This window comes from Microtus oregoni, unplaced genomic scaffold, assembly GCF_018167655.1.
Source record: "Microtus oregoni isolate MIOR12 unplaced genomic scaffold, Mior012 000001F_ref0000356, whole genome shotgun sequence".
NCBI lineage: Eukaryota > Metazoa > Chordata > Mammalia > Rodentia > Cricetidae > Microtus > Microtus oregoni.
The window spans coordinates 89068144-89088178 of record NW_024543060.1 but is presented as its reverse complement, the minus strand read 5'-3'; the positions used below and the strand labels follow the sequence as shown (position 1 = coordinate 89088178).

Sequence of the window (20035 nt, the reverse complement as noted above, 5' to 3'; positions counted from 1 at the left end):
AAAGGAGCGGCCAAGCAAAATAGATAACTCGGATTTTTTTTCTGGTTCGCTACTCTTCTGAGATGGGAGGTGGCGGTTATTTCTCAGTCAGAGGAACAACTGAATCTTTCAAGATATGGTGGTTCTTTTAAAAGATGACTTTTAAAAAACACCTCAGATACTGGATGGAGTAGAAACAAATGTGTCACTTCATTTCCTGTCTTTCTATGTGACTCCCTGGGCAATGTTTGTTCCACCACCAGTAACACTGCAAAAAAAAATGATCCATGCACAAATCTAAATGGTAACTTCCATCTCACCCCCAATCTTTGCTCATCTGCTGTTTACGAAGACTCCAAACTATAATACATTGCAGGGTATACATAACCTTCTAAAATTAGTTGGGAAACAGCATCAAAAACATTTTCTTTAGCAGTCTTAACTCTACTGAACATCAGTGAAGACGGTGTGTATGGATGGTGTAAAAAACACTTAGATATATCCTTTAAAACTCTGTGATTGCACTGTGGTGTGAATGTGTATGCACAGGTATGCTCACCACAAATGTTTTTATGTATGTGTGTGGTGGGAGAGCCAGAAGTGGCTGTCAGGGGTCTTTATCATCTTCCTCCTATGTTTTTGAAACAAGGTCTCTTTGCTAAACTTGGAACTCACACCTCAGCTAGGCTAAGCTGGCCCGCAAACCCCTGAGATCAACGCGGGCCCCTCCTACCCACACTGCTCCCAACACTGAGATTACAGCCAGGAGTCATCGTGCACAGTTTTTCCGTGGAGGCTGAGGGTACAAATTAAGGTCCTCATGTTTAAACAAGAACTGTACCCACTGGGCATTTCCCCAGCACCACGAATGCACATTTAATAAGAAAAATAGATCTTAGCACTTGAGAAAATAACAATAATAGTAATAATGATGCTAACACGAGAGACCCCAACTGGAGACTAAGCGTTTGACCACTTAGAAGTCTTTGCCAACTATCATTCAAAGACCCATGATCCTCTAGTAAAATAGTAAATGTACCCTCCATCTAAGCTGTCCTCTGACAGTGAGAAGAACAGAGAAGGGAGAGGGTAGAAAGTATCAGTAGTAATATCAGTAACTGTGAGAGTGGGGGAGATTAAGGGGAGAGCTCCACCTGCCAAGATGACAAACATCTGAGGTGAGCGGGTGCTAATGACCTGCAGAGAAGTCAGTTAAACCAACGTAATCAATTAGTTCCACAACTATAAACAAAGAAAGGTCATAATTGAAGTGTAGTGGTTGTTACAGAGTTTGTGAATTACGGAATACAGCGTTAGTTTAAAAGGCAGATTTAAACGAAGACTGAAATTGCCAAGCCATGGCATCCAGTCATTATTAACCAACTATTGTGTATCACACACAAGACCGGAAGGACATCTTATTCATCTGACAATACTTACTGTCCTGTATAGTAGAGAGATACACTCAGCTGGGATTCTCTGTGACAACTAAATCAGGGGCTATGTGACGACAGGACAGAAGGGTGAGGTGGTACAGGGAGGCCCTCACAGAGGAACTGGCTTCTGAACCGGACGTGGCTCCCTCAAGCAGACAACAACACTACAAGGGCAAGTTTGGCACAAGCAAAGGGTATTCCTAGTACCATGGAGAGACCTGGAAGCCAGGATGTTTGGGGACCACAAGGTTAACCAGAAAGCAAGGACAGACTAGGAGGATCTGGAAGTTGATGCTTAGGAAGCACAGACTTGGGGACTCTCTTGATGGAGGTCTCGGCATGTTCAGGGAGAGGGACTGCATTTATTTTATTGCGCTAACTAATGTGAAATTTACCACTAGTGAGCGTGATTTGAATTAGTGACTATCTTTGAATCTCAACATCATTGGATCTGGAGTTAACTAAAAGACATGCCTCTGAGAAGGTCTGTGAAGGCATTTCCGGGAAGGATCAACATCATGGAAGAATTAAGGTCTAGATCGGGCTGGACCTTCTGGTGGTGACCCAGACCCGGGTGGCAAGAGGACCAAAGCAGAACCATGTTGCCTGCTCTATGGGCCTTCATTTCTTGCTGACGAGTAGCCCCTGTGCTGCTGGGGCTGCCCGCTGTTGCTACCATCCTTCACTGACATCAGAACCCAGCCTCCTCAGGGTCTAGTGTGGACTAGAGGCCAGAGCCTCTAGGAATCTCCCGTGCCTTCAGCTCTAGACTGAGGCTGATGAGAACCGGCTTCATGGACCTGGTTCTCAGCCTCTCCAGCACAAAAATGGACATTGTTGGACTACACAGTCTCAGGCAGTTTGTAAGTCATACCAGTAAATCTCCTTATAGCACAGATATAAACTATTAGTTCTGTTCCTCTAAAGAACACTGATGTGTATGTGTGTGTATCTGTATATCACAATGGTGTGTATGTGTGTGTATCTGTATATCACAATTATATATATGTTATATATGTGCTATATATTATTCATAATATATATAATTGTGATATTATCAACACTATCTAGTTCATCTAGTCCTGGAATGTTTTTATCATCTCAAAACACACTGACCAATCACTTCTCATTCTCCCCTCCTCAAGACCCTGGGAACTAAGACTTTGCTTTCTTTCCCTATAGATTCACCAGTCCTGGAAACTGTATAAATGGAACCGTACTCTTTGGCCTTTCATGGCTAGCTTATTTCATTTAGAATAACATTTTTGAGGCTCACCTCTATTGCAGTACATAGTGGCATTCATCCTATATTCTTTTTGTCTTTTCAGACAAGTGCTTACTATAAAGCGCAGGCTGGTCTTGAACTCACAGAAATCCCCTGCCTAGGCCTCTCAAGTGCTGAGATTACACCACACCCAGCACTGCCCCCCTTTTTTTTTTACTAATATTACACGGTACAGACATATAATATCTTGTTATACACTAATAAGCAGTTGATGCGTCGTGTGCTGGATCCACCCTTGGTCGATGTGAATAATAATGCCACAGCCATTTCTTGCAAGCTTTCGAGCATTTTCTCTGAATTTGATAATTGTGTTCATAACTTACTAAGAAACTTTCTGCCCTCAATGATTATTTCTAAGCCAAGAAATAAGAGATTTAGATCAATGTTGTAGATTATGATAGCAAGTGGAAAACCGTTGGGTCCCTGAGAAAAGAGGGAAAGCAGAGAGACCAGACAAGAGGCTGCTGCCCCACTGGGGAAACAGTATAAAGCCTTGAACCATTGTAAGGGGAAAAGAAGAGAGGGTAGGATCTGAAGAGCCTCTCGGGGGCAGAATGAGCAAGAACTGATGAGCAATTGGATGTGTTCAGGGGCAGAGGAGAACACTTTGTGCATAGCCCCCATTGCATTGAGCTGTGTAGTCACAAGTCACCTCCTCAGCTAAATGCTGAGCTTCAAAGAGAGTCATGGCTTAGTCAGTCCCGCAGTCCCCAGTCCTCAGCAAAGAACCTGCCCAGAAAATGGGTAAAGAGCAATTTCAGTGTCTGCCTGGATAATGGCCATTATTCCATAAGGGACAGATAATGACTGTGAGTCTGCTCCCCGTTCAGAACAGGAGAGACGGGGATGCTGCTGTCGAAACAGAGAGCACAGACACAGACGAGTCTTTATGAGACTACACAGCAAAGCAGTGCAAGAGAGAGCTAGAGATCCAGAGCAGTATCTTAGGAGAAAAGCTGCATCAAAAGACAATCTTTTTATACATACCAGTGGTAGCTTTACTCATTAAAATGTCTCGTTTAGATGTATCACATCATGAATCAAGTCAAAAACACTGCAAGGCAATGACAAATCTCTTGGAACTGCAGAACATGAGAGTGAGCTATCTGGCGTGTGTTGTGACTTCATTTACATTATCCCCATGGCTAAGCTCCAGGTAGGCCCTGGCTCTTCTCATGTACTAACAGGAAGGCAATCTGCGGGCATCTGCTTTGCTAAGACGCCTGTGCGAGAAGGAAAGGCTTCCATAAGAAGGTCTGGGAAGGAACAAGAAGGAGGAAGGTACTGTACATAAGGAATGGAGAAGGGAACAGAGTCCTCGGAACCACCCCCAAGAACTCTGATTAGAGACTTGACCTGAATACCTGTTTTTTGTTTTTGTTTTTTTTACATTTATAAAGAAGTTTTATTTGGCTCATGATTCTGGAGGCTAGGAAGTTCAAGAGCATGGGGCAGGCATCTGACGCTGGATGTTGGTGTGTGCCTGACGGCTTGGTGCTCGGTCATAACATGTGGAGGCTGTGCAAGTGTATCTCTCCTTGCCCTTAAAACAGGACAGCCTGTGGATCCATGAAAGGATGAATCTGATGTTTGAGGTCAGCAGTTTGAACACAAAACAGACGTAGCAGATTGTATCATCATTCCTAACTGTTCACAACACCCAGTTCCAAGTCTGGTGGCCGTGTGACTTCACTGTCAGCTACAATACTGTCCCTTTTTAGTCAGCTCTGGGCTCGTCCCCATTATGTGGCTTCGGAGGATAGAATCTTAGCATGTCCGTTACTAGAACAAGCTTAGTGTTTGCATGAGTAGCGTGGCCTCTTCTCTTGCCCCTCTGTCACTGCCGTGAGAACATTCGAGAACATGTTGCTAGAAAATGAGGCGGTAGAGAAGGCTGAATCATCCCCATTGTTCTAGCCGTAGTTGGTCTGAATCAGCCGGCACCAGCCAAGTTGAAAGCAGAGCTACCTAGCTACCCCTACCCGGCATCGGAGGCTAGATACTTAAGCATATTGTTTTGTGTTATATACCACTGAGATTTGGGGGCTGATATGTCAGTCTGTCTCCAGCCATCATAACAAAACTCCTGAGTTCAACAATGTCCAAAGAGAAAAGTTACATTTTGGCCCATGGGTTTAGAGGGTTCAGTTCATGGTCACCTGACCTCATCACACTGACCACCAAGTGGGAATGTGTGGTGGAGAAATGCTAAACGGATTATGGTGGCTAGGAAGCAAAAGAAAGAAGGGACCTGGGTTGCCAATCCACCATTCAACACAGACTTACGACAACGTGCTCCTGCAACTGAAAACTAAGCTTTCAACATAAGAAATTTGGGAGATATTTGAAGTCCAAACCATAATACTAGGTAGGCAGTTTTACTGTGACATCAGTTACCTGGACAGGAACTTTCACCACGGTTCTTCGTTCACCCCAACCCATGAAAAAGTCAGGAAACACAGACCCTTTGCAAGATCAGAGCTTTGTCAATATGAGAAAACCACCTCACCATTCTGGGCTCAAGAGACGCTTTTAACGTAATGCTAATAACCAGTCTTCAACAAGAAATCGCTTCTTATACGCTGGAAATTACATCACTTCCCATACACTGGAAAGTAAATCACTTCTTATACACTGGAAATTCAATCACCTCTTCTACACTGGAACTTCCACCTATTAGAGAACGTCTTATATGCTGGAAATTCAATCACTTCTTGTGTGGAATTATACTTCCTACATAAATCACTCACAGTATGTGGTATGTCCACATAGTCGAGAACTGATAGCTCCTGGGGTCCCTGCATATCTTCAGAAGAAGGTGCTATGTGTATAGGTCCTGTCTAACTTGATCAACGTTTAAATTACAAGCTGGAACTCATCAGTAGGCAGTGACATCACGTTACTGCACCCCAACTAGCCCAACTTTTAAATCATAATGGAATAGATTAAAAACTTTTGGCACATCCGACAAATCAGGAATATCGCTCCCTAAAAGGTCTTTTCTAGTGTATGTGAACAGGAGAGAGAAGGTGGAAAAAGGAGGAGCAGTGGGACATATTATAAAAGCATCTTTTAATCTAGTTGTTAGACAAAAAAAAAATTAATTCCAGAGAGGCAAGAGAATGTAACTACCCAGCATTCAGATACTAATTAGAGTCAGTCCATGAGCTCAGCCCAGGAGACAGACTCAGAAGGGAGGATGGCATCAGTAGGCTGGTCTCACTACTAGGACAATGGTCTTTGCTTGTAGCCTATGATTTCAAAAACACATCTGCCTATTTTCTCTTCTTTGGGCCTTATGACTTCCCTGCACAGATGGAGAAACTGAGGCACAAGGAGTCAAGTCCTCTAAATAAAGGTAACATGACGGTCATCAGATTTGAGGACAGCAGCTTGCTCTTCGGTCTTCTATGCCACATTGTCACTAAATTTCCCTAAGTTCCTCTCTCTCAATCTACTGCTGTTCCCTCACGCTCTTCCATATCCTCAGGTATCTTAGTGTGACAATGTCTGTGAAGAGACGCCGCGACTATGGCAACTTTTATAAAGGAAAACATTTAACTGAGGCTAGCTTATGGTTTCAGAGGTTTATTCCATTATCATCATGGTGGGAAGCATGGTGGCCTGCAGGGAGACACGGCTCTGGAGAAGGAGCCTAGGGTTCTATGTTTTGATCCACAGGCAACAGGAAGTGAACTGTCTCACTGGGCACAGCTTGAGTATAGGAGACCTCAAAGCCCATCCCCACAGTGATACCCTTCCTCCAATGAGGTCACACCTACTCCAACAAAGCCACACCTCCTAATAGTGCCACTCCCTACAGGGGTCATTTCGTTCAAGCCACCATACCAGACCAAATTAATTTCCGTTTTATGGTCTACCTACCAGTGATCTTTGTCTTTTGAACTAAACAGATCTTCATATTTGTGTAATTATTTAATACTTATCCCCTCTGCTGGTTTGTTCCTGTATACTACAAAAAGAAAGAAGTCATGCATTGGGGTCATTCCAGGACACCCAGCACCCAAAAACAGCGATGAATTAAAGAGTCGCAGAACCTGGAATAGGGAACTGAACTAACAGTACCATTATACAATCATGACCCTAAATAACTTATATTTTTCCTTGTCTGATAAAGATTAAAAAAAAAAACTATAGTTTCCATGCACTCTCAGAGCTAGGGCCAAAGAAGCCAGAGGACGTCTCCCAACCATTTAAATGAGAAAACTTGAAACTGAATGGGAATCCAGGCATTCATCAGTTCCTGGGCATTAGGAAATTACTCCAGATTCTGGGCCGTTTCTCCTCAACAAACCTCAGAGCTCCTGATGCCTCTGTGATTGGTGCGGACAGGCGAAATCACTTGCCAACTGGTGTCCACAATCTCACTAAATGGATTCGGATAAACCGGTTCTCAACCGTCCTAGCCTAGGGAACTGGTAAGACGGCTCGGCACGTGAAGGTGCTTTGCAGCCAAGCCTGAAGATCTGAGTTCTATCCTTGGGTCTCACACGATGGGGATAGAGAAAGGACTTCTACAAGTTGTCCTCTTACCTCCACCCAGGTGACAAGGCAATACACACACATGCACCCAAAAAATATAACTAAAACAATAATAAATAATTTTAGAAACGTTTCAAAGCCCCACCCTACTTCAGCTCAGCTCTTCATCATACACGGTGATAATCACACACCCTGCTCCTCACACAGGCCTGCAGTTTCTCACCGAGAACCCTTCTGTGCGCTCCCATTTGGGTCACCATATATATAACCTGATGGGAGCCATCTCGGGGTCTACCAGCTGTTATGGATGCTGACCGTACTGGTTCCAGCTAACTCTCTCTTTGAAGGACTGCCCTCAAAGAGCAAGACTCAAGGCCATGCCGCTTTCTTGTGGCTGCTTGTATCCAGGCAACGAGGGGAGGGCACCAAGGCCTTGTTATAGGACACCCAAAAATGGGCCAAGTCCCAAGGACTACCACTTCAGTAATCTCCGGAACTCAGACTCAGTTTCCAGTGGACTGGGGCTCAGACAGCTAAGATCGCTCTTGAGTCAGTTGCCATGGTTGTTGGTATTTTGTTTCCTTGTCTAAACAACGTTACAGTCAGGACACGTAACTCATGAATCAGCAACTCCTGGTCACAGGGTATAAGCAGACCTTCCACTTACAGCTGTTGGATGAAGCAAATGTCCTTTCTGGAAGGCCGTTTTAGAAACTCAGAGGCCATGCTTTGACACAGATAATGTTGCCTGAGCTCTTTAAGATCATCCATATCTTTCATAACACCTGCCTGTGTGGTTATCCTACATACTTTTTTTTAATCTGTGTCTCGTATTAGTTCCACATCCTGAGACCAGAAGCACAGACGTCACTGAGGAAAAAGCTAGAAACACGGGCTGTACCAACTCCCCAGGCCAGCTGAAGGAGGATCTGCAATTTAACAAAAGCTCCAGTTTGCTGTGTTTGTGACAATGTGTGAGAATTACTCATTCAAACCATAGAGTTTCCACCTTCGTTTTAAAGACTCTAGTCATCTTAGCGATGAATCAATACCCAAACACATTTATACACGTCAAAAGCTGATGCTGGGAGTCTCCAATGCTGCATCTGAAGGCACCATCTGCACTGCTTGGTTGGGAGTGTGATGGGTGAGCTGTTTCTGGTTGTGGCGTTGCTCACTGTAGCAGGAAGGAGCTTCAGTTTGATGTGGGAGTCCCCTCTGTGTGCTGTGATGACCATTAATGAATAAAGAAACTGCTTTGGACCCATAGCAAGGAAAACTTAGGTAGACAGAGAGAGCTAGGTTGAATGCTGGGAGGAAGAAGGGCAGAGTCAGAGAGAAGCCATGGAGCCGTCAGAGTCAGACATGCTGAAACTTTGTTGGTAAGTCTGCCACGTGGTGATACACAGATTAATAGAAATGGGTTAAATTAATATGTAAGAGATTAGCCAATAAGCCGCTAGAGCTAATGGGCCAAGCAGTGTTTTAATATAGCTTCTGTGTGGTTATTTTGGTTCTGGGTGGCTGGGACGAACAAGCAGCCTCCTCCTACATCAGTTTTTATTGCATTGGAAACTACGCATGGCATCCACTCACTTGTGTGTCATAGACCATTGTCCCCAAGTGTCACCAAGGTCTGTAACCCAGACACTGTTCCCAACAACAAACCGCACTCTGAGTGGCGCGAGTTCAGACGACAGAGCGAATCCAACTCTCATGGAACATCGTAAAGTTTAATTCTGAAACACGTCATCCGAAGGCAGGCTGAACTCAAGTTTTTTAGTTTCTTATCATAATTCTCAAGGAACTTCATAACCATATCATTTAATTGACTCTGTCCCCACGTGCCATTCATTGTTCCTGGATTCGCTGGTGATTTTAGCTTTCTAAGACAAAATAATTACCGTAGAAGGAGCAGGAACTGACAGAATCATGCTAGACTTGGAAACTGAATGGCACGGCTCTGAATTATGAAAAGAAGAGTCTAATTTAGGGAAACAGGAAACCCGAACAAAACGCAGTGATTTGCTTCTCATAGCCAACTCTTCTGTCAAATGAATATTTGAAATCATTCTCCTACTTCTAAAGTACAGGCAGACCCCAACCTGTATCACAGACAGCTCTCTACAAGGTCAGATTACTCTGCATCCCAGACCTCATCAGTAGCTCGAGTTACAGGGTCATGATTAAAGGCATCCAACCTCTGAAAATTTAGCTTCTCCATGTTTCCTTTGGCATCGACCTGGAAAGTACCTGGGTCACGATATGTTGAAAGATACTGGATTCATGCTATTAACTGGGCACTTGTTTTAAGACACTGTATACCCTAGACAAACTCATTACATCACCGCCCGTAGGCACGACTTGAGAATCCAGAGCTCACACACATTTCTATATCCATTAGAAAGCCCCAGTAGGGAACCAGCAAGGGAGAAAAAGTATTTCCCATCTCGTGTCAAGATTTAAGAGCTCTGCCCAGATTTGCGGTGCACAAGGTAAACGAGACCAAGAGCAGTCATCTCACACTTCAGGACCTTGCACCAAAGAGGATACTCAGGAACCTCATAAAAATCACATAATTCACTAATGTTCTCTTTCTAAAACCTAACCCTAGTGGGAGACCAGTAAAGGGAAAGGGGTAAGACATAGGAGCTTGGAGAAGGGCTGGACATGACAGGAGGAACAAGTTCGCGTATATTCTTATACATAGAGAGGCTGAGAGTTCAGCAACAGAAGACATCTTATTAATAACATGACTTCAGAGTGTAAACTGGGAGCTGTTAAGAGAGAACAGGGGTCAAGGATGTGACTTTCATCTTAGGAGAAAAGTAGCTCTATCTTTGGTGGGGGGATGATTCTTCAGACAGTAAGGCATAGTCTGCAAAAGACACCCATTGTAATGGGGAACTGACTGGTTAAAGCTCACGAGCCCACTGTCAGTGAGTTAGTTACCAGAATCCTTTCATCAGGTAGCGATTCAGAGAGCAAGGTCACTTAGTGTAAGTTAATCCATCTCAACTGAGATGACTTTACTCTCTGAGGGGACATCTGGCGATGCCAAGAGATAGTTTTACTTGTTACAACCGACACAGATTGGGAACAAGACAGAGACACATCCATTATCCCACAGCTGATACAGCGATCCCAAAAGTTAGCCATAGCTCACATCAAAATACCCAGGGTACTAAAGCTGGTATAAGTGAAGAAGAAAAGGCCCACGTGCAGCCTGAGGTGTGGCTCAGGGTGACATAAATGACACACGGAAAGATCACGGGGATAATGGGCGGGGTAAATTCATTACCATGTTGAGGGGAAGCCCTGAAATGAAGAGAATTATAGGCATTTGTTTTTTTTTTTTTTTTTTGAAAACCTGTTCGTTAAAAAATAGCAACCTCCTTCCCCAAATCAGATTGCTTCTGCATACACCGCTCTCCGGGAAGGACAAAGGACCAGCTGATGGGGGATGTAAAATACTCGCCTGACAGCTTCTGTTTCCTTCTCCTCTGTGTAGAAAAATGCCACAACCTTCCTTACTGTGGCCACAAAAGGCATGCGATGCCTTCAACTATTATTGAACTAGAGCAAGCACGGTCATTTTTCTTCACAATAAACTCAAACCCCTGAGGCTGGAGGAATGGCTCAGCAGTTAAGAGCACTGATTGCCCTTGGAGAGGACCGGCATTCAATTCTCAGCATCCATGCTGTCGCCAACAACTGTCTTCTAACTCTATTTCTGGGGGATCTTACATCCTTGGCCTCCGCCGGCACCTGCTAGCACACAGTGCATATGCACACACTCAGGTACACACACACAAATTAGTTAATTAATTAATTTAAAAACCAAACTCCCAGAATTTTTTTAGCTTTAGACACAGATTTCTCTACAAACGTGACATTCAGTGAGGATGATCAGAAAGAAGGCTACGTCCACGCAAGTGGTCCTTAACACTCTATAGATTTCAACTGAGCAATTTCATCAAAGACTTTGGGGGAATGGTCTCATGGTATGTGAGGAAGGCGAGCAAGCAAAACCCCAGGAGGCGCAGTCTGTAGCACGCAGGTCACTGAGGATCACCCTGCGCTGAGTATGCAGGCCTTGGGGTAGGGCCAAGGGTTCCCCAGGTTTATCAAGTGGCATTTGATTTGATGTCTTTGACCACCTGGAACTTTTGCAATGTCAGCACCTTGTCTCTAGGTGGCAGCATCTGTGAGCTGTTGCTGATCTGGCCAAAGACCCCCATTGCGCAAAGATTTATTTCCTGAACAGGGCTTAAATATTGGACTTGGGGACCTTATCTCAAAGGGCTGTGGCTACAGAAGAAAATACAGCACCATAGATTTTTACATCAATTAAATCTCCACCTCAGACTTCAGAAGTAAGGACAGCAAGTGTACCATCTTTGTATAGGCGGAACTTTCTGCAGCTGACTTCAAATGAGGCAGGTCATAAAATTTTTTTGCCTTGGCTATTTGTGCTATGGCTTCCCAAGATCACATAGATCACATTGGTCAGCAAAACGTTTCTGAAAAGGGACCAGAGAGTAAATATATTAGGTATTCTGGGCTATAAAATTTGTTACAGATTCTTGATTCTGCATCATTTTGTAAAAATTACCATAGACTGTGCAAAAATAAAAGTTTGCCTGTATCCAACAACACCTGATGGAAGAAACTAAAAGTCAAATTTTATATAATTTTCATGAGTCATAAAACATTATTATTAAACTTCCCAACCTCTTACGATGTAAAAAATACTACTTTTTTTGAAATTATAATATATCCACAGCATTTCTTTTTTCCCTCTCCTCCCTCCAAACACTCCCATGTATCTCCATGCTCTCTTTCAAACTTATGACTTCTTTGTTCAATAATTGTTGCTATATGCAGATATGTATTTGTATATATATGATATATATAAAATATATTTTTTACATATAATATACTTTATAAAGCTACTTGCATACTTGTATGCATGTTTTCAGGACTGACCACTTGGTATTGGGTGACCAGTTGGTGTGCTCTTCCCTGGGGATGACTATGTCTCCTTCTCTCAGCACTCCTTAGTTGCCTCGAGTCTTTAGTATAGTGCTGAGGCTTCATGGTCTTTCCCCCATCAACTTTAGCATGTCAACTGTCCTTGGTCATCTCATGTTTTGGCAGCCATGGCTGGTGGGACTTTATAGGTTTAAAACCAATAAACAACTGTTCCTAATTCTTTGGCCATTCAAAAGCAGGAAGCTGGCTGACCAGATTTCACCCATGCACAAAGGTTTTCAAGAGCCCAGACACAGGGGTCTTGGTGGGGTAAAGTGACTGACTCTAAGTTATTTGAAAAGAAATTAAACAGCAAAAAGCCACACGCTGTTCTTAGAACCCTGACTCAAAGCCGATTCCTAGAAAAGGTGTTACCAAATGGAATAACACTTCAGTCCCTCATCTCCAAGCACAACCTCCCTTCCGGTCCAGCTAAATGATTAAACGCAGGGAGACACTGCACGGGTCCAGAGCATCACACACACACAGGCATAGGAGCGGTGTGCTCAGCAGAGAAATGCATCCCAGAACCTTCGATAAGCCAAGCCCTCCAAAGAGGCCATCACTCCTACCTGTGGTGTCCTGGCTCAGGGTTTCCTGGCTGCTGCTGCTGTAGGAAGGCACTGGGGTGATGGACAGCGAGGCTGGACAAGACAGGGGTGTGGCCAGGTCAGCTTTGCGAGAGAAGGACTGGTGATACACAGGGATGCCCGCATCTTTGGAGAGGAAGAGGGGCAGATCTGACGGGAGGGTGGGTCTGCCTTGCACATAAGGGTTTTTCCAGTGGGTGAGTCCAATTGCAACAGGTCCAGCCACGTCATAGCCTGTTGAGATAAACAGATCAGGTCAGTAACCACGGTCGAAACCCTTATACACTGTTGCTTTTAGCATTTCTCAAAGGTCTTAAGTTGCGAGTCCACTCAACCGCCATTTGAAATGATGCGTGCTCACGATAAACAGACAACTGTTGTCACACTTGATGAACTGTGTGCGTCTTATCACATTAAACACATACCGTGTATTCAGTGCTCAGTCTTTGCCTTCTATGTACCATAACAAAGCAGATAAAATTTGTGATCATGAAGGGTTTTTGGTGTGTGTGTGTGTGTGTGTGCATGCCCCAGTAGTCCACAAAGGCCCAACAATCATGTCCAATTCCAAGCAATTGGAGTTACGAGCGATTGTGAGCCACCAAACATAGGTGCTGGGAATCAACCTGCGTCCTTAGGAAGAGCTGCAAACACTCTTAACTGCTGAGCCATCCCTCCAGCCCCTGTGGAAGGTCATCTATATGCTAGACACTTTACATAGACAGTCTCTAACCCATACAGCAAGCATAAAGGGCACTAGGAACTATTTCAGCTTTGTGGATATCGAGAATAGCAAGCAGTTTTCCCTAGATTAAGCAGCCCACAAGCACCAAAGGCAGAACGAAAGTCCAGGGGTGTCTGAATCCAAAACAATAACTAACCACAATACAAACAAGATGAAATAAACATCAATGGTAGAACAAAAACTTCCCCTTGGGAGTTCAGGGGAGAGAGGCATTCATGTAGGGGAAGTGAGGCCATAAAGAAAGATGAGGCGCACACCTTTAATCCCAGCACTCAGGAGGCAGAGACAGGAGGATCCCTGTGACTTTGAGGCCAGCCTGGTCTACAAGAGCTAGTTCCAGGACAGGCTCTAAAGCTACAGAAAAACCCTGCCTTGGGGGAAAAAAAAGAAGAAGAAGAGGAAAAGGAGGAAGAGGAGGAGGAGGAGGAGGAGGAGAAGGAGAAGAAGAAGAAGAGGAATAGGAAGAGGAAGAAGAAGAAGAGGAAGGAGAAGAAGAGGAGGAGGAAGAGGAGAAGGAGGAGGAGGAGGAGGAGGAGGAGGAGGAGGAGGAGGAGAAGAAGAAGAAGAAGAAGAAGAAGAAGAAGAAGAAGAAGAAGAAGAAGAAGAAGGTGGTGACATTGAACACAGCCTTTCCAGACAGAGATGGCATCTAGAAACCAGTGGGAGAAATATGTTATGTGGAAATATTTGTTTATTCCACCTGTCTTAGTCAGAGTTTCTATGCTGCGATGAAACACCATGACCAAAAGGCAAGTTGGGCAGGAAAGGGTTTATTTGGCTTAGACTTCAGCATTGCTGTTTATCACTGAAGGAATTCAGTACAGAAACTCACATAGGACAGGATCCTGGAGACAGGAGCTGATGCAGAGGCCATGGAGGGGAGCTGCTTACTGGCTTGTTCCCATGGCTTGCTCAGCCCACCTTTTTATAGAACCCAGGACCACCCACCATGGGCTGCATCCTCTCTCATCGATCACCAATCGAGAAAGCGCCTTACAGCTGGATCTGAGGCGTTTCCTCACTGAGGCTCCTTCCTCTGATGACTCTAGCTTGTGTCAAGTTGGTAAAATTTGAAGTAAAATTCAAAGTGACTAAAATCTAAATCTAAAGCGTTCTCACTCAAAAGAGCCACTTTCTGACTTCTCATTAAAAAAAAAAAAAAAAAAAAAACCTCTTGATCTTCTCATGAATATTAAACAAGGCTGCACCATCTCACCACATGGCAGTTGTCAGGAAGAGTAGCGCGAGTTCCACCTCCTGTACGTGGAGACTGAGCTCAATCTGCCACAGTCCCCACACGCCCTAACACCTCACCCCAGCTTCCGTCACCCATCCGCTGTGCCCGCCTGGCTTCCGCAGGCTTTTGCATCGGAAACCACGGGAAGGTAATGTGTATGCCGTCTGAAGAAAACACACAATGAAAAGGACGGGTTAAAATAAGATATGCCAAGCTACTGAGGCTAGATTTTATCTGGAAGGCAAAGCAAAACAAGGTAATTAAAGGTCTGTAGAGCGGGAATTGTAGTGATTGCGCTGATGTTAGTGAAGACGTCAGAACCATCACTTCCTCTTGATCACTGGTTTCCCCGGACTGTATTAGCATGGTGAGCTGATGCCTAGGGAAAGGTGCTAGTGTACAGGGACCGGAAGTGTGAGGGAAGAAAGCCCTGGTGTGGGAAGGACAGATCGAGAGTCCCGGCAAGACAGAAGGGGCTGGAAGGGAAGCTGCACAGACTGACCGTCTGTTTGCTCCATCTGACACCATGCTAGACACCACTCAGACATAGACTCCCACCACCCTGTCCCTATCCACACTTTACAGCCAGGCCCTATTCCTCACTGTGAGCAGAGGCTCCCTTGAAACGAAGGCTGCGTCAGCTGACTTCAAAATTCCTTTCTACTCTCTCTCTACAGCGCTTTTGTTCTCACTTCCCTCCTCCAAGATCTTAAGTTCCTAGCCACTTGGTTCAGGGCTGACGCTGTCTAGTCTCTCCATTGCCCCACCACAGGGCAGCAGGGAGAAAGGCGCGGAACAAAGGCCATGTGAAGGTCATTAAAGGATCCAAGCACCGGCGTCAGTAAAGAAAAAGAAGCACAGAGACTTGACCAAACAGACACGAGGAAAAGGAGCGCAGAGACACGGCCACGGAGACACAAGGAAAAGGAGCGCAGAGACACGGCCACGGAGACACGAGGAAAAGGAGTGCAGAGACACGGCCACGGAGACACAAGGAAAAGGAGCGCAGAGACACGGCCACGGAGACACGAGGAAAAGGAGCGCAGAGACACGGCCACAGAGACACGAGGAAACGAAGTACAGAGACACGGCCATGGAGACACGAGGAAAAGGAGCGCAGAGACACGGCCGCAGAGACACAAGGAAAAGAAGTACAGAGACACGGCCACGGAGACACGGCCAAAGAGACATGGCCACAGAGACATGAGAAAAAGGAGCGCAGAGACACGGCCACAGAGACACGAGGAAAAGAAGTACAGAGACACGGCCACGGAGACACAAGGAAAAGGAGCGCAGAGACACGGCCACGGAGACACGAGGAAAAGGAGCGCAGAGACACAGCCACAGAGACACGGCCAAAGAGACATGGCCACAGAGACATGAGGAAAAGGAACCTGCAGCTACCCACTAACTTTGTGGCGGTTTGGGGAGTTGTGGAACTTTTGGGAGATGGAGCCTCGCTGGAGGAGGTACGCTCCAGGAGTGCACCTTGAGGGTCTATAGTCTTTCCTCACCTCCAGCTCATGTTTTCTGCTGAGTGCCTGAGGTTGAGGATGTGTGCTCTTGGTGGCCCACTCCTGCCACCATGCCTCTCTGCCGTGCCGGACCCTTAGCCCTCTAGAAAAGGAGTTCTCAACCTGTGGGTCACGACCCCTTTAGGGGTTGCATATCAGTTAACTTGCACATCAAATATTTACATTATGATTCATAACAGTAGCAAAGTTACAGTTAGGAAATCACAGCAACCTAATTTTAAGGTTGGGGGTCACTGCAGCATGAGGAGCTTATTAAGGGGTCACAGCATTAGGAAGGCTGAGAACCACTGCTCTCGAACCATGAGACCAATTAGACACTTCCTTCTCTACGTTGCCTTGGTCATGATGCTTTTTTATCACAGCAACAGAACAGTAACTAATACACTGTCTCTCACTGACAAGATGTCGGAGAAGGACTAGGACAGAGAGACTAAGAATCTCTTCAGCCCAGTGGCAACGGTCAGAGGGTCGGGGCTTTGCCAGGCTCGAGGAAAACCAGGTGTGTCTTGAGACATCAGACTCTTGAGCTTTAGTGGAAAGAGTCGTGTAAACATGTCTGGCAGGAAACTTGAAAAATGGCTCACAAGACCTCAACCCTTGACAAAGAACCACAAAGGAACGCTGAAGGAGAAACAGCCTTCCCCAGGGAAGCACACACCAATCCGTGATTCAGTACCAAATGGTCAGCACTGAAAACATGCACACGAGTCTCTTTCTTTCCCTTCCACCTTCTCAAGTCCTTCTTTACCAAGAACAGAGCACACAGTAAAAATGTGTTTAGGGCTCTAGAAGGGTCCCTTAATTTAAGAATGGGAAGATTTATAAATATAAACAAGGGGCCACTGTTGAACCTTTTAACAAAGAGACGCTGCCACTTTCTAAGGAAGAAAAGTCAAACAATGCCAGCTACTCAGAAACAGGGAGTAAGATGTAGTTCAGGGAAACAGGAGGAAGGAATGGGGAGATGCAGATCAAAGACCACCACGTTTTAGTTATTAAAGATAAACCCACTACAGAGGATCTAGAGCTAATGACATTGTATTACACACTGCAAATTTGCTAGAAAAGTCACTATTAGCCTCACACACCATACACAGAATTAAGGGAAACTGGGAGCCAATAGCTATGCTAACTTTCTTAATTATCATCTGATTATACGTGTATCATTATATTGTATATCTTGTATATATCAAATATTACATTGTATACAATAAATATCTACCTAAAACACATACTGTCAAATTTACCATAACTAACTATGTATTCATTATAACTCTATGTGTATTTTCTTCCTTCAAAAACAAATTTCGAACATAAGGTTTCTAAATAACCCTGAACCCTAAAATTTCAGGTTTTACCAGTTCTTATACGAAATCATCGCGAATATTTAGCAATTTTTAATGTTGAAAAGAAACTGTTCTACATGACTGAGGGTTTTTCTAACGTTTGCTCCAGAAATGAAGTCCACTAGCAAATATTTTAATCCGTTTCATTGATACAAATGAGCTGTAATAAGAGTCACGTAATTATGATCAAATGTAAATGGGACACTCTAAATTCAGACGCAGCAATGAGGTCAAAGTATTTTGGGGGGAGGGAGCCAACCAAAAGAACAGCTGGCATCAAAGAGTCAAGTAGCAGGAATGTCACACCAGGGGCCGGCCCATGCTTCCTCCTGCCTCATCAGTGCTGCCGAGGGAAAGGTGGCAACAGGCGGCTCTCGGTTCTCTTTACGTCCAACGTGCAAAAATAAGAATGAAGAAAACAAAACAAAAGTTCAGCATCAACATCGTCCCTTGCCAGAGTCAAAACTATGAAGAAAAGCACAGAAAGCACACCCAGGGCTATCTACAGTTCTTGGGGAGAACGCTGGTGTTCATCACCTCGGGGGTTCATACACGTTTAATACGTGGGTGAGAACTACCATAAAATATGGGGCTGGAGAGATGGCTCAGAGGTTAAGAGCACTGACTGCTCCTCCAGAGGTCCAGAGTTCAATTCCCAGCAACCACATGGTGGCTCACAACCACCTGCAATGAGATCTGGTGCCCTCTTTTGGCCTGTAGGCAGACAAGCAGACAGAACACTGTATACATACTAAAAAATAAATTAATTAATATATAAAAAAATATGGAGTTGGCCAAGAGTCAAGACATGTTTAAGGGTTTTGCAAGAGTGGTTTTCCGGAGTTTGGATTCTTTCTGACACTTCTGCTCCAGTAGGTTCATGTGCTCTCATGATTGCAGACAACCCCAAAGACTCAGCCAGTCTCTCTCTCTGAAGACAGTGCCTGGAGATTAAGCCTCTGGCCACTCTGCCTACAATTCCAATTCCCTACAAGGGGTTCTAAGGGGTTGCATGCACACCTCACATGCAAACTCCAATGGCTGTACCCAGCGCATCTAACTGTATCTGGTGTATCCTTTTCCTACCCGCCCCCTGTATCTCTGACAATGGCTAGATTTACTGTCACCCCGACTCAGCACCCCAGAGCTCACTTGTCCACCCTCAGACTCAGTCAGGGCCACCCTCACACACCATCCTATACCTCTCTCTCAGGATGTGCCTTTTGACCCTACGCCTTTGACTTACTACTGTCTCATGTCAAGACTAGTCACAGCCAGTAACTGGCCCAGGACACGAGATTCTCCCACGGGAAACACAGCAAGCTCACTCTATCAGAATCCTCTCTCGTCCGTGCGGGTCATTCAGCCTCTAGCTCTGTGACTGCAGGCCCTCCCTCTGTGGCCTCCTGCTGGTTGGCAAATATTTCTGAAACATTCTAAGTATCTCATAGTTTCAAACTAGCTCTGAAGGGTGAGCTCCAAAAGATATTTTTATTGTCGTTATCCTTCATTTTAAAGGAAATCGGTAAAAAAAAAAAAAATCCGTATTCTGCACCAAGTTCTTTCTTTTCATTTTAGTGTTTGTCTCTGCTTTGGCGTCTGAACGAAGTGATGCCGGTCCACAGACTTCATGAGAGGCGAGGGGCAAATAAAGACCCAGGGACCTCTTGCTAGTGAGCAGTCACAGATTCTCAAGTAGATTAGACAGGTGACAAAAACACACAGGAGTACTGTGCGGGGATCAAAGGTCTTCGTAGTGTGACTACCAGCATCTTGGCATGCAATTACTAGCATGTTAGCATGCAACTACTGGCAAGCAACTACTGCAGCCCAGCAAAGTCACAGGCCACACCTTCTTCAACTCACCAGGGGGGCGGGGGCTCTTTTGCTTTTATAGCATCTTTAAATGCAAGGTGATTTGTGTGCCTGTTTATAGCAGAAGGCGTCTACGTTTGGTTTTATGTCCAAATACACTCGTGCAACTTCATAATCCAAAGAACTGAAATCCACTTTATAGGTTCATCGTTATCTTATACAGCTCCCCAGCGGGGCAGTTAGAAAGCCACAGCCTAGTGTCTCAGGGCGCAGGCCCTCAAGTCTGACAGACTTGTACAGAAACCCTGGGTATATTAATAACTGGATAAAAAATCAAAAGAAATCAAGTCTCCTAATCTGTATGGTGGAGGAACGCTGGTACCTTCTCACAGAGTTCCTGCCAGGTAAAATGGTGAGAATGGGAAGCCAGCAGCGGCTGACAGATACAAAACAAACACAAGTCACGATTACGACTATTTTTTTTTTAAGTCGCTGCCTGAGAGTCTAGACTCAACATTTTGAAAGAAGTG

The 20035-nt window shown here is 44.9% G+C and overlaps 1 protein-coding gene across 2 annotated transcripts in view; it reads right to left on the bottom strand.

Annotated features, from left to right (window-relative positions):
- Positions 1-20035, bottom strand: part of Ano4 (anoctamin 4) — a 320973-nt gene that overhangs the window by 286108 nt on the left and 14830 nt on the right. For both annotated transcript variants that reach the window (XM_041677181.1, XM_041677189.1), the window contains exon 3: positions 12810-13061. In XM_041677181.1, the coding sequence (XP_041533115.1) occupies positions 12810-13061 (252 nt within the window). The remainder of the gene's footprint in view (positions 1-12809; positions 13062-20035) is intronic.